Source organism: Sus scrofa, chromosome 4 (assembly GCF_000003025.6).
Source record: "Sus scrofa isolate TJ Tabasco breed Duroc chromosome 4, Sscrofa11.1, whole genome shotgun sequence".
In the NCBI taxonomy this organism is placed as follows: Eukaryota; Metazoa; Chordata; class Mammalia; order Artiodactyla; family Suidae; genus Sus; species Sus scrofa.
Window position 1 is genome coordinate 101,119,723 of NC_010446.5, and position 19,556 is coordinate 101,139,278.

Here is a 19,556-nt window from a genome sequence, read left to right on the forward strand (position 1 = left end):
ATAGTGTAGTATTTGCATATAACCCACATGCATCCTACTGTATACTTTGTCATCTCTTGATTACTCGTAATATGTAGTACAGTGTAAATGCTATGTAAAAAGTTGTAAATACAGTGTAAATACTTGTGGGTGCATTGCAAATTCAAGTTTAGCTTTTTGGAAATTTCTAGCTTTTTAGAAAAATACCTTCTATTCTTGGTTGTTTGAATCTGTGATTGTAGAACCCACTGACAAGAGTAGGCTGCCTGTACTTACTTCCTTTTGTGGTGTGATTAAATTATTAAAGTTCAGAGGATCTAATTACAATGCAACAAGAATAATAGCGCCTTAATTCACAGCATAGGTGATTTCAGATTATCATATGGATGGCAGCATATTAGGTCCTGGCAGTGTCAAATAAATAAAACCTAGGCCTTATATTTATGAAACTCATAGTCTCTTAGAAAAGAAAGACATGTGGAAAAATAATTTCAATGTTGTATGACTAATAATGAAAAAAAATGTGTCCTAGGTAAAATTGATGGAGAAATTTAAGGAAGTGGGATCAAACTATTTGGATTTCCTTCCCACATTAATTAATATATTAGTCAAAAATTTCAGTGTTTAAACAATTTTCCTATTTGAAGTAGGATTAGCAATATTTATAAATAGATTAAAATAATTCAGTAAATCATTGTGGGTTTCTTGAAAGATGTTATGGAAATTACAGTAACTGTGTACTGTGAATAAGAAAAGGTAATAGAACTTTCACGATTGCTCCAGTAGAAATCGCAAATGAGCCTTGCAATTTAATTAGCGTAATAGATGAATAAGGTATAATAACTATTCCTCTAACAAAATAAGGGCTATATCACCCACCTGGTGTTTAGTCTTCTTTTTATGTTTTTGGCCTGTCTTTGTAATTATATTTTAAGGTCCTTAAGACCAGGAGCTACATCTTATTTTTTTTTTTGTTCTGATTTGTATGCCCTCTCTAATGCAGAGGACCATGCCATGATCATAGCTTAAAATTTCTTGATTAACTGCTCTGTCTTTAAAATACTCTAATATCAAACTATGTGATAGTTAAAGTTTAAAAATCCTTGTTTCCTAATTCTATCTAAATCTAAAAAAGAACAATCAAAAACAAGAAAAGAAGGAAGGAAGAAAAAGGAAAAGGGAACAAGAGAAGGAGGGAAAAGAAAACAAAGGTAGATCAATATAGGGGGCTGATTAATATATATTCTGTCCTACCCCACCCACTCCACCATCACTTACACCTTTTGAAAATCTTTATTGATATTCCTGAGATTCTGTGTATCAGAGCCTATGTTTGATTTGCAAATGTATGTGGGACCAATGCAAATTTTATGACTATTAATTTTGCAAAACTGGTATATGTACAACTCATTCCAGTTATCAAACAGGTTAAAAACTCAGGCAAGTATATTGCATTCATTTTCATAAATGGAGGAATCGGGGTGAAAAAGACATAAAGAAAAGACTGTTCTTAATGTGACTCAGTTCAATCTTTGTGAGTCTAAGATTAAATTGATTAAATTGAGTTCTAATTCTTGTGTGCTATGGCTTAGATCCTTGCCAGAATGGAGGTTCCTGTATCGATGGAGTGAATACTTTCTCCTGCCTTTGCCTTCCGGGCTTCATTGGGGACAAGTGTCAGACAGACATGAATGAGTGTCTGAGTGAACCCTGTAAGAATGGTGGGACCTGCTCCGACTATGTCAACAGCTACACCTGCAAGTGCCAGGCAGGATTTGATGGAGTCCACTGTGAGAACAATATTGACGAGTGCACTGAGAGGTGAGTGGCCCTGTCCTCAGGGACCAGGGAGAGCACAGCACTGGGGCAGATGTAAGGCATCCTCTTGGATTCCACCCCACAGTCATCTCCTATTGCCCAGGTCCTGATTCCTTGTAGGCACCTAGTTACAAGCTCAAAGGTCAGAGTGGGATGGGTCATCTTTTATTTTTTGCTTAGGGAACAGAAATAAATATTTCATTCTCCTTTTGTCTCTTGTTCATTTCAGTTGACAATTAAAAGATTCCTATTTCTTTGCAGATCTGTTATCCCTCTTTAAGTAATTTCTGGGAAGTTTATTTTCTATTTTATTATCAGCAAATTTGTTCTGTTTCTTGTCCATAAATAAATCTAGAGTCAAGAGCTATTTGTTTAACACTTTTCTTATAAATTAACTTGACTTAGGGATAAAATGAAATATGATATGTGGAAAGCTACAGAAGGACTGGGTAAAATCTGGGAATCTTCACTTTTTCTTGAAGTCTCTAATAAACTCAGATTTTTTTTTTTTATTTCCCCAATACATTATTATTTTTTTTCTACTGTATAGCATGGTGACCCAGTTACACATACATGTATACATTCTTTTTTCTCACATTATCATGCTCCTTCATAAATGACTAAACATAGTTCCCAGTGCTACACAGCAGGATCTCATTGCTAATCCATTCCAAAGGCAATAGTCTGCATCTATTAACCCCAAGCCCCCAATCCATCCCACTCCCTCCCCCTCCCCCTTGGCAATCACAAGTCTCTTCAGCAAAGTAGCAAGATATAAAAGGAAACTCAGATTTTTAAATACTCTAATCTTTTTGGTTGTGCAAAGGAAGCTGGAACTCAGGCTGATTAGCCCTCAGTCTACTTTGGAAAAAGGTAATGTTTACTGGATATAGGAGTTTGGGGTGCTCAGGAGTATTTGCCTCTTAATATCTTAGCTCCCAGGAACCTTTTTTTTTTTTAAAGAGCAGGTCAGAAGAACTGGATTACATAGCTGATGCTGTTCTCCCTGTTTGCTTCTCAGCTCCTGTTTCAATGGTGGCACGTGTGTCGATGGGCTTAACTCCTTCTCTTGTTTGTGCCCTGTGGGCTTCACTGGCCCCTTTTGCCTCCATGAGATCAATGAATGCAACTCTCATCCATGCCTGAATGAAGGAATATGTGTTGATGGCCTTGGTACCTACCGCTGCATCTGCCCATTGGGCTACACAGGGAAAAACTGTCAGGTAATTAGATTCCATCCCATTCACTCACCTCCCTAACTCAGCTCCCTCAGAATAGTTGAGTATTATACCTATTCCTTTTCTAGGCAGAATAAGCCTCAACTAGAAGAGAAAATTCTGGATCTCAGGGATGTCCCTGAGATAAATCTAGATAACTTCTTAATAGATGGTAGATTCTAAAAGGGTGACAGTGGAGTTCCCATCATGGCACAGCAAAAACAAATCCGACTAGTATCCATGAGGTTGTGAGTTCAATCCCTGGCCTTGCTCAGTGGGTTAAGGATCTGGCGTTGCCCTGAGCTGTGATGTAGGTCGCAGACACAGCTCGGATCTGGCATTGCTGTGGCTGTGGCTGTGGCGTAGTCCGGCAGCTGTAGCTCTCATCAGACCCCTAGCCTGGGAACCTCCATATGCCGTGAATGTGGTCCTAAAAAGCAAAAAATAAAAAAATAAAAAATTTTAAAAATAAAAAATAAATAAAAAGGGTGACACTGGCAAGATTATATGGATTAACAAACATAAAATTGTTATAATTGGCTAACTATGCAGAAAATGCATGTGGGAAATAAGCAAATGGATATCACTTAGGAAGTACAAAAAGGGAAATAAAAAACCAAAAGGGAATTAAAAAACAAAATACAGTTTTTTAAAGGTCAGATACACCATCTAAGGGGATAATGATGATTACCATGTCTTAAAATATTTTAGGAGTTCCCGTCGTGGCGCAGTGGTTAACGAATCCGACTAGGAACCATGAGGTTGCGGGTTCGGTCCCTGCCCTTGCTCAGTGGGTTAACGATCCGGCGTTGCCATGAGCTGTGGTGTAGGTTGCAGACGCGGCTCAGATCCCGCGTTGCTGTGGCTCTGGCGTAGGCCAGTGGCTACAGCTCCGATTCGATCCCTGGCCTGGGAACCTCCATATGCCGCGGGAGCGGCCCAAAGAAATAGCAAAAAGACAAAAAAAAATTAAATAAATAAATAAAATAAAATAAAATATTTTAACATTCACAAAACCAAACTAGTCACACATCTTTTAAATTCAAATCTTTAAATAATACGTTTTCATAGACTGTTGGAAGGATCCCTCAGAGCCAACTAATCTAGCCTTTCATTTCATGGAAGAAGAAACCGAGTCCCAGAGGGGCAAAAGTAACTTTTCCAAGGTTCCATACGAAATAGCCATTGTGTTCAATTTTATGCAGTTTTACCTCTTAAACAACTGTAGATTGATAGAATAACAGGAGTCCCAAGAATTTAGGTATTAATGGCCAAATTTAAATAACCTTACAGGGTACACTTCCATAAGGCTTTGGCTATATTGCACATGGAAATAAGTACATTTGCATATTAAACAGCTTGTTTCAACACTCTGGATCAGGAGGATATTCTTTCTGGGGTTCCTGCTCGCTCACAAGGTAGACTGCAAGTGTGGTGGAGCACTCTGCCCCACCCCCACCCCGCCCTTCTTTCACACACAGTCTGTTTTGTGAGCATGGCCTTCTGCTCCCCAGGAGCCAGGCCACCACAAGTGAATGATGGAGAAATGTGTTTGTCCGCTTGCACTCTGCCTCAGGCTTTTTCTCAGCCCAAGCTTCTCCCAACAAGCTCTTAGAGAGTTTTCACATTTATTGGCAGGCTGTAAGTCCTTTATCATATTCACCACAGACAGATTTGATCTAGTGGATGTGGATTTCTCACTCAGGAGCAGTACAAAGGAAGTGAGGTCCTCTCTGAAAGCTTTAACTCTTTCTTTCTAGCCCCACAGGATGGCCATATTTCTAGACATAAGCATGATACAGGGAATAACTTACTGGTCTTCCACAAATTCTTGAACATCTATGATAAGAATTTTCAAATAGCAGAGCTAAAAGGAATTAGACTATAAAATGATTAGATTATCTGGGAAGAGCAGATCTGGTTTAAGGCTTGGGTTAGGGCTCTTTTTTTTTGTTTTTTGTTTTTTTATTAATGTGCTTTCCTTTGATTTCTTAAAAGGCAGTGTAACTTATTTTTTTTGTTTCTGGCATTTGTTGATGTCTGTGTATGCCCCTTTTTCAGACCCTGGTGAACCTCTGCAGTAGGTCTCCATGCAAGAACAAAGGTACCTGTGTTCAGGAGAAAGCAGAGTCCCGATGCCTGTGTCCATCCGGATGGGCCGGTGCTTACTGTGATGTGCCCAGTGTCTCCTGTGAGGTGGCGGCCTCCCACAGAGGTGAGCTCTGTCCCCCAGACTCAAGGTCAGCCCACCAAGCTGGCCAGTAGCATTTTAGGGCAAGTGTTATTGTGGGAGGCGAGCGAAGGGCAGGCAGCAGTGGATGGACAAGACTCTGGAGAAATGGTCTGAAACGGAAGGTAAAAAGGCAGAGGAGCAGGCCTAGAGATTCCAAAAAGAAATGTATTTGAAGTGAAATGAAGGTATATTCCACTTCCATGGCTTATTTATTTTTAATATAAAACTGGGGATGAGGGTCTTGAACTAGACAAGAGGAAAATAGAAAATTGCATGTATCAACCATCTTAGATTAGTTTTCTCATTAGTTGATCTGAACCTGATGTGTCGTGTGTTCTTCCGTGATGTTTCTTCCTCCACTGGGCTTCCCAGGGGTGCCCGTGGACCGCTTGTGCCAGCACTCAGGCGTCTGTATCAACGCCGGCAACTCGCATCACTGCCAGTGCCCCCTGGGCTACACCGGGAGCTACTGTGAGGAACAGCTTGATGAGTGCTCATCGAATCCCTGCCAGCACGGAGCCACCTGCAGGGACTTCATTGGTGGCTACAGGTGTGAGGTGAGTTAGATGGGTGGGAAGATGGCACCACTTTTCCCAACACTAGCATGTTGCATTTGGCTGTTTATGTTTTATTTTCACAATTTATAGACCTTTTTTGTTTTTACCAATCACAATTACACTGTTTACGAATCACTGTTTCTTTTGGTCTCCCTGTACAGTAAGTTAACAGAGCTCTGGTAAGACGTTTTTACACAAGTCTGGAACCATCTCACTTCCATAGGGTTGCTTCCAGGATTCAGAGCTGGCATTTACTACCAGAGTACATTTCACAGGCACAGCAGCCCAGTGGCCCCTTGTGCTTCCCTGGATAGCAGTTGAGATAGGAGAAGTCACTTTGAGGAGTGTCCCTTTGACCTATGTCATCTTTGTATACAGTCATTGATCAATCAACTAATAATTCTCTCAAAAGAATGTTGCCCAGCCTGTTCTGTGTAGCATCATACTGTTGCACATATATATTTGAGGAAGTATGTGTCCTTTAAGGGACATGTCATTGTTTTCTTAATGTCTAGGCTGATAATGATTAGATCAAGATGTTAACAAAACACCAGAGCCATAAATTTGATACCAGTTTAGGCCATGAAGCAACACTGAGAAAAGCTTTGCTTCTCTTCCTCTCGTAAATGAGCCGAAGATGGCATCTGTATATTGGTCCCTATGTTATTTATTTCTTCACAGCAGGCTTGGACCTGTTAGCTCAAAAGCCACTGGCACCATATTCCGATTTTTACACATCCAGTTGTTTTAAACATAGCCCCAATAAGTAGAATTTAGCCATTGAGAATCTGTCTGCTTTGTATATGCTACAAAACTGCACTTGATATTGCTGGCCTTGGGTGAGATAAGCCCCAGGACCTGAAGATACCAAGCCCCTGCCACCCTCCAGAGCTCTCTGACCCTGAGACTCTGGCCTGGCTGCTGAGCGATAGCACCAAACACATAGGACACCTCTCTGTTACCACCTTCCCTCCGAGTTCCTCAGCCTTCCTCTCCATACCCTCTTTCTCTCTCTGGATGATCTCATGCTATGGGGGACTTACCCCACATGCAAACCTGTCAAAGCATTGCCCAAATAGAACCATTTTGTGGTCCATATCTTCTTCCTTGATCAACCCTGAAAGTCCTGGAACCCAGCCTCTATCCCATACCTAGCCCACGTCTCTCTGCCCCCACTTCTATATCAGTTAGTTTCTCACACATACTTGTAGTTTCCCAAACCTGGAAATCAATACATGTAATATTTTTGCTATCATCCATCCATACCATTTGCATGAGTCATATAAGATCCTCATCGCAGAAAAGGAGTGTATGTTTTAAAGATGGGTAAACCTGCATGTGGGAGGGACAAACATTTTACACAGGAATCACATCTGAAATGTCTCTCAGAATATTTAGTCTTTGCCTTCCTTTTCAAGTTGCTTTTTCAGCTGGAAGAGGTCCATCCAATAAGCCGTGAGCTGACCCTACATAGGATGGTTGGTAGGGAGTGTGGTGATGCCAGAAAGGTGTACAAGAGCTTTGTGGGGGTCGGGGGAGAGGGTCTCAGTAACTTACTAGATCTCACTGGCTCTCGGGGTCTGTGTCCAACAATGGTGCAGCATTTCATGTTCTTTCTGCTCACTCTTGGCAGTGTGTCCCAGGGTATCAGGGTGTCAATTGCGAGTATGAAGTGGATGAGTGCCAGAACCAGCCCTGCCAGAATGGAGGCACCTGCATCGACCTCGTGAACCATTTCAAGTGCTCCTGCCCACCAGGCACTCGGGGTATGAAATCAGCCTTCCCCTGCCTCCATCCAGGGCATGCTCTAAATTATAAATCCGTTTTTAGTGTCAAGGGGGTTTTTAAAAATCAAGCATTTTCTGAATCCTGGTAATTCAAGTCCTTTTATTCATCTCTTGACTAGCTCTGATGTTCTGACTCCTGTTCTCAGTTCTGTCTGGTCGTTGTTGACATCCTGCCTTCTATGAAACACAGGATGTGAAAATGCTGTAGTGCTGCAACAAAAGTGACCTGGTTAGTAAGGTTTCTTGGTGCTTCAAGAGAAAACAACCAGTGGCCTCCTAAATAAATGGTTTATATTTACCAGCTCAGGTATTTTTTTAAACTTGCCAAGTCTTGCCTCCATAAAGTTGGGGGAATGAATGAAATGAAAACATCTGCCTATTTTTACATCCTCAGGGGAGAAGGCCGATGGCCCAAGATTGTAAGAATTGCAGTAAGACCTAATGAGATACAACCTTAGATCGTGAATGGTGGAGCCATCATTCTACTAAGGGTATTCCCCTGCCTCCAAACAATCTCTTGGAAAGACCTTGGAGTATTGTTCTTTAGAACAGATGTAATTATAATGGTACCTGCTCTGAGCAGCTTGTGGGGAAAAAAAAAAAAAAAAAGATATAAGTGGCCATCCACAATGATGGGAAATTGATTCTTATTGTCAAAGAGAATAGAACTTCAGAGAAATATTTATAGTCTTAGACCTTTGTGTCAGTGAATTTTGACAATTTACCTTTCTTGAGTTTAGAGTTTGGCCAAATTAAAATGAAAAAATACCACACCAGCAGGCTAATTACTGAGCAGTGAGGTTAACAGGGAAGAGAAAACCAAGGAGAAACAGCCTTTAAGTATTTGAAGATTTGTCCTGTGAAAGGAGAGTTAGTTGTTCTCTGCTGTAGAAATCAGTAGTTGAAAGACAAGTAGAAGTCAATTTTGGCTCTTTATTAGTTTGGTTCTTTGAATAATTGTACTATATGGGCAAGCTGTGATTCTGGTGGTAGCAAATTAAACCTCAAATCTCAGTGGCTTAATGCAGCAGTTTGGTTTTTTCTGATCAGAGTCTGGGTTTGTTGGGCTAACTCTCTTTATATTTTAGAGATGTGGCTTGTAGCACTTGGCCTCCAAGACCTCCATAGCAGGGAAGGAGGGACAGATTTATAGGGTCATGCTGCAGCTTTCAATACCTTGATCTAGAAGTGACACCCATCACTGCTGCTCACAGTGTACTGGCCAGATTTTGTAAAATGGTCTCGGCCTGACTCCAAGGGAGACTGGGAAATATAGGCAAACACAAGAATCTGTATTTGGTTATTATGTGTGGAGGTGTGGATCTCTTTGAGCTTATCATGCTTGGAACTTGAGTTATCATTTCTGTTGTGCTTGGCTAGGTATGTGGAGTAGTATTTATTTCTCCCAGCTTGACGTCTTTGGCCAGGGGACTCTCAAGTCCCATAACCTCACTGTGAGAGTTACCACAATGGCTGCTTTTATTCCTATACTCCTGAATTTTGGATCTTGACTTGAAGGTTGCCTCCAGTTCCTCAGGTCAAGGGCTAACTGTAACAGGTCTGCCTCAGGCTGAGGTGACCTCTTTGTCACTTGATAGGTGTGTCCATGACTGCTGGTTCTATTCTGTTGGGAGGATAGGCATCTGTGTTCATTTGCTAGCAATCCCTAAATACCATATATTCTTTGAGTGGGAGCACGTACTGGTTTGTTTTTACTTTGCAATTTTTGCCTGTTTGTTAGTAGGTAATATATATATATTGTCCACAATTTTATACACCCCCCCCACACACGTATATACACACACACGGAAAAAGCACACAGTGAAAATTCTCCTTCCCTTTTCCTTTTGCATATACCTAGTTCTCTCTCACACAGGTAACCACTGCTTTTTAAAGTTTTTTGTGTATCTTTCTAGAGGTTTTTTTTTTTTTTGATATATCCTTCAGAATTTATGTATGTAGAAGCCAAGAACAAAGATATTTTTATCTACCTACTGCTTACTCTGAAGATAGATTGTGAGATGCAGTCTTTTGCACTTGTTTTTTTTTTTTAACCTACTTGGAAATGTTTCTATATCAAAATATAGAACTTCCTTAATGTCTTCTATTCTGCAGAATTTCTTTTTATGGGAACACCGTATTTTACTTAACCAGTGCCCTAGTGATAGAAATTTGGATTGTCTGGCACATATGCAAGTGTATTTGTAGAATAAATTTTCAGAAATGGCATTGCTGGATTGGAGAATATGTGCATTTGTGATTTGGTTGATATTACTGGATTGCATGTGTGAACATACCTACGAATTTCTCCTCAATGTAGACATTCTCATTTAAGAGTCATTTGGTTTTGGTTTTTTTCCCCCCATGGTTTCTCTGTTCATATGTGTATCCTTTTTCCCCGTTATGTTGTTTATCTTAATATTTTATGGAGAATAGCTCTCTTTGATACAAAATGTAAATATAGTCTAAATATATGATTTTTTGGTTTTGAACTATCTTTATGGTGATTTTTTTCATGCAGGGATTATCATTTCTAATCAGGTTGAATTATCAGTCTTTTTTTAAATGATGTCTTGATTTTGAATCCTAGTCAGCAACACGGTCCACGTGCTAAGATTATAAAGGAATTCTCCCATATTTTCTTCTAGTGCTCGGGTATTGGATCACTTTTTCCATATGGCTACTGATTTGTCCCAACACAGTTTGCTGAATATCTGTCATACAATTATTTGGGATGGCACCTTTATCAAATTCTAAATTCTCATGTGTATTTGGGTATTTTTCTGGACTTCCTTTTTTCGTTCTATTATTCTATTAATTTATCAATACCTCTCTGCTTTAAATATTAAGGATCTTCTTTTTCAGGATTTTGGGGGCTATGGTTATAGTTTATTCTTATATATAATTTTAGAATCATATTGTCTGTTAAAAATCTTGCCTAAAAATAACTAAAGATATTTTAAAATCCTGTTGGTATTTTTAATTGGGGTCATTAAATTTACGAATTTGTATAAAGAAAACTGACGCCTTTATGATGAGGAGTCTTCCTAACTAAATCACAGTCTTTCCATTATTCAGGTTTCCTTTTGTGTCCTTCCAGGACTATTTTAAAATCTTCGGATAGCACATTTCTTATTAAATTATTCCTAGATATTTTATCTTCTGCTATTGCTGTTGAAAAATGAGGGCTTTTCTTACTTTTTTTCTTTTGTTTCTGATAGTCTTGCTTATGTTAATGTATGCTACAAATGCAAGTGGTAAGACTACAGAACTGTTTTATTTTGTAATTTTTTGAATTAATCATGAATCGTTTCTAGAATAGTAATTTATTTCTTTTGTTTCTCAAAAATATTCATAGATACTCATACTTGATGGCTTATTTACCTCTATGGTACATGAAATGAGTTCTGTTTTAAATGGACTAACCTTTGAGCTCTCAACAGGATATTTCCCCTCTATTTTTTTCAATATAAAAATATTAGTACACTTACTTTATTTTTTTTTTTATTTTTTTTTTTTAAATTTTATTTTCCCACTGTACAGCAAGGGGGTCAGGTTATCCTTACATGTATACATTACAATTACAGTTTTTCCCCCACCATTTCTTCTGTTGCAACATGAGTATCTAGACATAGTTCTCAATGCTATTCAGCGGGATCTCCTTGTAAATCTATTCTACGTTGTGACTGATAAGCCCAAGCTCCCGATCCCTCCCACTCCCTCCCCCTCCCATCAGGCAACCACAAGTCTCTTCTCCAAGTCCATGATTGATTTTCTTTTCTGAGGAGATGTTCATTTGTGCTGGAATCTAATATCCAGTACACTTACTTTATAGAAAAAAAGTCAATTGTATCATTCAAAATTTACTTCCAATTCTCACCAGTAGTTATTTGCAATCTATATATTTATTGTTATATTCTTTTAACTGTTTCTATATTTTGAATTAAAATGAATAATTCAGTGAAACATTGCTGAATCTCTCGAGTTCCAGTTTGTTTCTTCATCTTTCCAACAGAAAAAATAGCACTAGCTACTCCATAAGGGACCACTTCATTGGGTTGCATGGGGGGAGTGCCCATGAAGCCCTACGCGTGTTCTTTCCTTTACTCGGTCCTTGCTGGTGACCAAGAGGATGGCAGTTTGTCTTGTCCTAGATCAAGAGTGTGTTTTGCTCTCTGCAACGTAAAAGGTCCCACCACAGACAGAAATGTAACCTGATTGATTGTGAAGGTGCCAGCAAAGGTGTTCCCTCTTGCTGGAAAGCAGTGTTCCAAGGATTGTCCTAATTTTCTGTCTCTCATCTCCTTCCTCCAGGTCTGCTTTGTGAAGAGAACATTGATGACTGTGCCAGGGGTCCCCACTGCCTTAATGGTGGCCAGTGTGTGGATAGGATTGGGGGCTACAGTTGTCGCTGCTTGCCAGGCTTTGCTGGAGAGCGGTGTGAGGGGGACATCAACGAGTGCCTCTCCAACCCCTGCAGCTCTGAAGGCAGCCTGGACTGCATCCAGCTGACCAATGACTACCTGTGCGTCTGCCGCAGTGCCTTTACCGGTGAGCCCCTTCCTGGCCTCCCAGCCGCTCTGCCTCCAAGGGGGATTTTAGTGAGGAAATGAGGCCTTGGGTCACATCCCAGATCCAAGTGAAGCTTTTCTCAGGCGTATAAAACTAGAGCAGCTTAAGTCAAGAGCCAGTTTTTTCTTAGGTTTGTGCTCCGTGGATGTTACAGTCAATCTCTCCTTTTTGTTTTTCCTGAGAGATGCTTTCTCTTTTGTTTATACATTGATTATATCATATTGTAGCAGAAATATAAAGAAAGAAATGGAATTTTGGGAGTAGTTGAGCAAAATAACATTTTTACATTGAGGTAAAATATACATAAAGTTTACCATCCTTACCGTTTTTAAGTGTACAGTTCGGTGGTATTGAGGGTATTCACACTGTTATGCCACTACCACCACCATCCTTCTCTAGAACTCTTTTCAGCTGAGCAAAATAAGGTTCTTGTTTTCAGGAACCTTATATCTAACTTTGGTTTTGTCACCCTGCCTCCTTTGGCATGCAGTGACTTGAGTTATTGGATAGTCACTGCCACTGCCACCTTTCCACATCTCTTGGATCCAAAGAGGCTTAGGGTCTTCTAGGACACTTAAAGAGTAGGTCCAAATTTGGGTGTGTTTAACCAAAACTAGGTTGATGAGGAGAGTATGAATAGGAGAACTTCAGTGTCACAAATATGACCTGTGCACTAAGATTAAGACTTGGCTGTGCTCCCAGTTTTTTCTCAAGCTTCTTTTTTTTTTTTTTTTTTTTTTTTCATTACAAATCATAAAGATGATCAAGTCCTGCCTAAGAATAGGGACTTTATCATAGGCACTTACTCATTATTTCTGGAAGGGCAGCTTGGGGACTTTGAGGACTAAAGTAGTTGTTTATGTCTAAGTGTGACAGTATCATCAGATACTCAAAAATCTGTCTTGCCCTTCTGGGGTCATTCCAAATCTTATGCTGTAGGAGTATCCTTTGAGAGTCAGGTAAGCATCTACAGTAGTCTATTTACTAATAATTTGGCAAGTTGAACTCTGCTACCTTCTGCCTGTTATATCCAGACATCCTTCCTTCCAATTTCAAAGATGTGTTACCTTTAAGAACTTTGGAATCTTATTAAAAATGGGATGGAGTTTGGAATATGTAAGATGCCTAGGTGCAGTATCGAAGAGTTATAATCCGTAATATAATTATATGATGTAATTGTACCTTTGAGGCAATGCTGGACAGAAAGCATACAGGCAGTCTGACTGTGGTCTCACATGGGCCGCAATGTGCTTGGGAAGCCAGAGGAGCAGAACTGGCTCCTGTGCCCTTCATTAACTCTGAGGCTTCCTCTACAAAGAAAGATGGAAACAGATAAAGAAAGGAATAGAGAGCACCTTGAACTGGGGTCCCACAACCAGGAAGTAGTATTTCTACATTTTCCACACTTGTGAATAAACAAATTCCTTTGACTCATTCATTGCAATTATGGTGGGAGGCTGGATGAGGGGATGAATATCAAGGGACCATCAATCCTTGAGCCCCATGCTCATGGGATGGCTGCTCTTTGTTATTGTCTGGTGCTGTGATTTGAAGAGACAAACATCTGTAACCCCTAACTCATAATTCTGGTTGGCCAAAATTATTGCTATTTGAATTTCATCTTTAAAGCCACTGCTCTTCTAAATGTCTGATGGCCAGTTGGGTCCTGAATCCTGCTCTTTGCCAACAGGTCCCAGCATTGCCCCATGTCTCCCCATGAGTTCATTTTCTCAGTTAGATTTGTCATGGAACAGTGGGCTCAAGATGCCTTCTGCTTTAGAACTGTGCCTAGGGATGATTACCTCTGGGAATATTAAGCTGTGTTTTAAAGCACTGCCAGTCAGGTTACAGAAAGGCTAGAAAATGATTGAAAAGACATTTCAGATGAAAATTCACTATAAACTGCAAATCACCACTTAGCTTTATTGGCCTGTAGCAGCCTCTCCTATGAAGTAGACAGTGTTAACAGAATGCAGTGAACACTTCTGCTAAATGTTTCTTTTGACTCATGAAAGCTGAAATGACATTAAAAAAAAGAAAAAAGCTGAGGTATAATTTCCCCCTTTTTTGGAGGGATCAGAGTCATATTTTGTACCAATCTTGTCTTGTGAGTCAGTTCAGGCATATATGCCATTTATGCTCATTACTGTAGCCAAGACAGATGTGCAAACTTTCCTGAGTCAGTGATGAGCCAACCATGTTGAGATCCAGTGAATGCCTTCTTCATCCTCTCATGTTCCCCTAGGCTTAGAACTGATTTCTTATAACGCTTGCTCCTTCTCCAATCCTTTGACTAGCTTACATCCCAGTGGTGTTCAGTTTAGTAACTTGCAGTTACCACTTCTGCCTTTTAAAATCCCTTTTCATTTTCTGCCCTGAGGTCGTCACTGTGAAACTTTCGTCGATGTGTGTCCCCAGATGCCCTGCCTGAATGGAGGGACTTGTGCTGTGGCCAGCAACATGCCTGATGGTTTCATTTGTCGTTGTCCCCCGGTGAGTGCCATGTTGCCTATTTAAGGAGCATGCTCTCTTCCATATAGTCTGTGGCAAAGCTGAGATTAAACCTGGTGTTTCTGAGTTCTGGGGGGAACTTTCTTAGGGTGGGGTAGCGTATTTCTTGTTTCTTTTCTTTTTATTTTTTGTCTTTTTAGGCCACACCCTTGGCATATGGAGGTTCCCAGGCTAGGGGTTGAATCAGAGCTACAGCCACCGGCCTATGCCACAGCCACAGCAACACCAGATCCAAGCCACATCTGTGACCCACACCACAGCCCACAGCAAGGCTAGATCTACAACCCACTGAGCAAGGCCAGAGATCGAACCTGTGTCCTCGTGGATACTAGTCAGATTCATTTCCGATGAGCCGTGACAGGAACTCGGGGAGAGGGGCCGTGTTTCTCCATGTTGGTCTCTTTATAAGACAGTGTTTCAGTTTTCCACTTAGAACTGTGAAGATACTCTGAGAAGCGGTGAGCTCCCTGATCTCTGATTCTCAAACTTCAGAAGCACCAAGGGCAGTGGAATGTTCCCTTGAAAACAGGGCTAGTGTCCTGGCTTCTGAGTCTTGTGCTGGAGGATAGTCTCGCTGCCCAGAATGGGGCAGAGTTGGTTGGAAATGCCACTCTGCTCACATTCCTTGGCAGGGACTATTCAGGAGCTGCTTCTTCAACTAGGAGGAAGCTGAACCTTGTGCAAACACTTTTGCCAATGCCAGAGGCTAAAACATCCTTAAAACAGATGACAACGTGTGGAGAGAGATCAAAAGGAAACTTGTCCAGTAATCTTGGCCTGGACTGAGCAGGAAGTTCAAGAACAAAAAAAGACATAGGAAAAAAAATTTTATGCCTAATATTCTTAAGTGAGTTTTTTCCTCTGTCAAGTCATTATATGAGTGACCTAAATGGTTAGGAAAGGATAATAGACAAGGTGTTGCCTGACCTTTATCCTACCATGAACTGCGGACTTCATTTTTACAGGTGAGCTCTTAGAGGGAGAAAATTCTATATTCATCCTATGGAGCTGTCAGCCTTGACCTATGCATTGACTTGAAAAGGTCTCTTCCTAGAACTTGGTCGAGGAGGCTACAAGGAGAGGTCTTAGCCAAATGAATAGTCTTTACCTCCCTAGACGTGCGGCAGAGAAAGGACTGAGAGGGAAAACAGGGCATGCCCTCAGGAGTTGGCCTGCCATCCTCATTTGTCCACTGATTTCCCCAGGGATTCTCCGGGGCAAGATGCCAGAGCAGCTGTGGACAAGTGAAGTGCAAGAAAGGGGAACAGTGTGTGCACACAGCCTCGGGACCCCGCTGCTTCTGCCCCAACCCCCAGGACTGTGAGTCAGGCTGTGCCAGTAGCCCCTGCCAGCATGGGGGTAGCTGCTACCCTCAGCGCCAGCCTCCGTATTACTCTTGCCAGTGTTCTCCACCGTTCTGGGGCAGCCACTGTGAACTCTACACAGCACCCCCCAGCGCCCCTCCTGCCACCTGTCTGAGCCAGTATTGTGCCGACAAAGCTCGGGATGGCGTCTGCGATGAGGCCTGCAACAGCCATGCCTGCCAGTGGGATGGGGGAGACTGTTCCCTCACCATGGAGAACCCCTGGGCCAACTGCACCTCCCCACTTCCCTGCTGGGACTATATCAACAACCAGTGTGATGAGCTGTGCAACACAGCCGAGTGCCTGTTTGACAACTTTGAATGCCAGGGAAATAGCAAGACATGCAAGTAAGCGTCTAGAGTCCTTGGAGCTGAGGAACACTGTCACTAACACACCTTGGTTTCTTGTTCTCGCTCCTAACCACTCCAGTGCTTCGGGCCAAGCTGCCTCTGCTTTTCAGACTGTGCCCTGGGGCCCTCTTCTTGGTGCCAGCCTTGTCCCATCGCACACGACCTTGTGCTCTCCCTTGCTGACAGAGGTGCAGGAATGCACACTGCACAACCACCCTCTCTCTGCCTATCTCTGCTTCCTCGTCTGCTGCTCTCATAACCTTCTGGGGGAAGTAGCTTTTGGAAGTGGTGTTCCCCACTCTCAGGCAGCTTCTCACGTACCCTGCCTGCAGGATGGATGGAAAGGTCTGTGCCTCTCTCTGTTCACCCCATTCCTTTCCCTAAGATTGGGTTTCCCCATCTAGGTTTTTCAGGAAGCTTGAACTAGATCAGACAGCGTAGCTCTCCTGGTCTTCATTGTTGCAGTTGTAGGGAGCTTTGTGGTTCACATAATAACTTTCCATTTAGCCATCTCATTTAACTTCAGTTAATTTGCAACAGATTTTTGAGGCATAGGCATTGTTAATGGTCTTCTACGGGTGAGGGCACTGAGACCTGGGACCTGGAAGTTTCAAGAACTTGCCAAGCACATGCAGCTACTCCTGACTCCTGATCTCCTTATTGAGCTGGGGTGGCAAGTTGTACTAGATGGTGTAACTCTCAAAGGATGGGATTGGGGAGGAGATGAGAGTGGCAATAACATGGTTTTTGCATCAGTAGGTTTTGGGATTCAGTTTCCTTTTCCCAGTGTTTGAAAGATGCTGTACAAAGGTTCAAATTAGATCTGGTATCCTTTGTGGGACATGCTGCTCCCCACTTGCCTTCCACAGCTGGAATTCAATCAAGAAATATACCATATCAGCATGGTCCTCTGCATAGCATCTCTTGATGGTACAGGGCTACTCTCCAGTTTCTGGAAGCACCCTCTAGAGTCATGTTTTACTCCTGAAAGCCTGGGGCAATGGATGTAAAAATAGAGGAAACATGAACCAGGTGGATATTTTGTTTCAGATGTGTTTACAGATCTGACTTAGTACTATTGCAGGCTGCCTGGGAGCCCATAAATGTAGTGAGCACAGTTTTATTTCTCATTCATGGCACTCTCACTGATACTGAGGATGGTAGACTATATATATTCTCGAAGAAGTCAGGGATAGGAGAGTCACTGAAGGCTTCAAGGGACATTGGGGATCTAATCTGAGCCATAGAAGGTGGGTAGGAAAATCCACATTAGTTCCAAGCGGAAAACCAAATAGAGCTCCAGTCTGGCCTGATCCCCTTATTTTGCTTGTTCTCTTCCTTTGCCTCCCCCTGCACAGATACGACAAATACTGTGCAGACCACTTCCGAGACAACCATTGCGACCAGGGATGCAACAGTGAGGAGTGTGGCTGGGATGGGTTGGACTGTGCTGGTGACCGGCCAGAAAACCTGGCAGAGGGTACCCTGGTTATCGTGGTACTGATGCCACCTGAACAGCTGCTCCAGGATGCTCGCAGCTTCTTGCGGGCACTGGGCACTCTGCTCCACACCAACTTGCGTATCAAACGGGACTCCCAGGGGGACCTCATGGTCTACCCCTACTACGGGGAGAAGTCAGCTGCCATGAAGAAGCAGAAAATGACACGCAGGTCCCTTCCTGGTGATCAAGAACAGGAAGTGGCCGGGTAGGTTTTCAGTTTCTATACTTCTTAAAGCTTAATTTTATCAAGCTGAGCACTTTGATACACTGAAGAAGTCATAACTAAACATATAAAAATGAAAGGTCGGAAAATAGATTAGCCAACCAAGTAACACAAGCCCATGATCCCAGTGTTTATGTTTAATGCTAGAAGTTTGCCTTGATCTTGGGATCCAGAAAAGTGGGTTGGAGCAAGTGGGAGGCAGGATGTCAGGTTGGCCTCCTCAAGTGCTCGGATCTCTAGCCATTTGCCAGAGTGGCCTTAAATCCTAGTAATGACTACTCCTTGTATCAGTCCTGGCCTTCATTTCAAGGCCCTTCAATTTATACGTCTCCTTGACAAGGGTGATCATTGCTCTTCAATTGTTCTATCATTCAGATCCCACTATTTGTTTGCATATCTCCCAGAATTCAACTCTATAGCTAGCTGATGTATAGCTGCAGAGACAAAGGAGAGTAAGGAACAAAAATAAGGGCCGGGGGTGTATGTTTAGGACAATCTGTGTACCACTGAGGACGTAGGAAGGGATAGAAGAAGCCCACAAAGAGAGCACTGAAGACCAGTTTCACCCATCTTCTCCCTTCTCTTGTGTTGCCTAAATCAGAACACCGAGATTCAGCCAGACCAAGGAAGGTGAAAACAATCCCCTAAGTGAGAATTAATGTTTAGTATCTAAACGGACAACATCTTAATTTCCAAGTTCTTTCTGGAGGGTGCATCCCAGGGGTGGAGAGCCTGAGGCTGAGGGTGAGGAAGAAGGCTCATGAAACCCTAACTCAGATTCCTGGACTGACACCCTTCTCTTTTCTCCCCATTTCCCCCTTTCCCTCTTTTCCCTTGGCATCCCACAGCTCTCAGGTATTTCTGGAAATTGACAACCGCCAGTGTGTTCAAGATTCAGACCAGTGCTTTAAGAACACAGATGCAGCAGCAGCTCTTCTGGCTTCTCACGCCATCCAGGGGACCCTGTCGTACCCTCTTGTGTCTGTTGTCAGTAAGTACCACTGGAATTAAGGGGAAAGTACAGGGAGAAACGTGTCTCTTGGGGACAGAGAGAAAAGGGCACTGTTTTCAATGTGTAGCTCTATTGCTCAGGGCCAGTGAGGTTGAAGTTGTTCTCTAAAGGAATTTAATGGTAATACTGAGAGGTTGATGTTTTATGCAACACTCTCCCTGTCTCTCTGCACTTTTAGGTGAATCCCTCACCCCCAAACGCACTCAGCTTCTCTATCTACTTGCTGTTGCTGTTGTCATTATCCTGTTTATTATCCTGCTGGGGGTTATTATGGCCAAAAGAAAGCGTAAGCATGGCTCCCTCTGGTTGCCTGAAGGTTTCACCCTTCGCCGTGACTCCAGCAATCACAAACGTCGTGAGCCAGTGGGACAGGATGCTGTAGGACTGAAGTAAGTGTTTGCCAACAAGCTACTACTTACAGTAATGATAAGC

At 42.2% G+C, this 19,556-nt stretch overlaps 1 protein-coding gene across 3 annotated transcripts in view; it reads left to right on the top strand.

Annotated features, from left to right (window-relative positions):
- NOTCH2 (notch 2) overlaps positions 1-19,556 on the top strand; it is a 200,827-nt gene that overhangs the window by 168,201 nt on the left and 13,070 nt on the right. For all 3 annotated transcript variants that reach the window (XM_021090691.1, XM_021090690.1, XM_021090689.1), the window contains exons 18-28: positions 1,572-1,800; positions 2,819-3,020; positions 5,076-5,229; positions 5,620-5,804; positions 7,438-7,570; positions 11,906-12,142; positions 14,544-14,656; positions 15,880-16,385; positions 17,747-18,094; positions 18,961-19,103; positions 19,303-19,513. In XM_021090691.1, the coding sequence (XP_020946350.1) occupies positions 1,572-1,800; positions 2,819-3,020; positions 5,076-5,229; positions 5,620-5,804; positions 7,438-7,570; positions 11,906-12,142; positions 14,544-14,656; positions 15,880-16,385; positions 17,747-18,094; positions 18,961-19,103; positions 19,303-19,513 (2,461 nt within the window). The remainder of the gene's footprint in view (positions 1-1,571; positions 1,801-2,818; positions 3,021-5,075; positions 5,230-5,619; positions 5,805-7,437; positions 7,571-11,905; positions 12,143-14,543; positions 14,657-15,879; positions 16,386-17,746; positions 18,095-18,960; positions 19,104-19,302; positions 19,514-19,556) is intronic.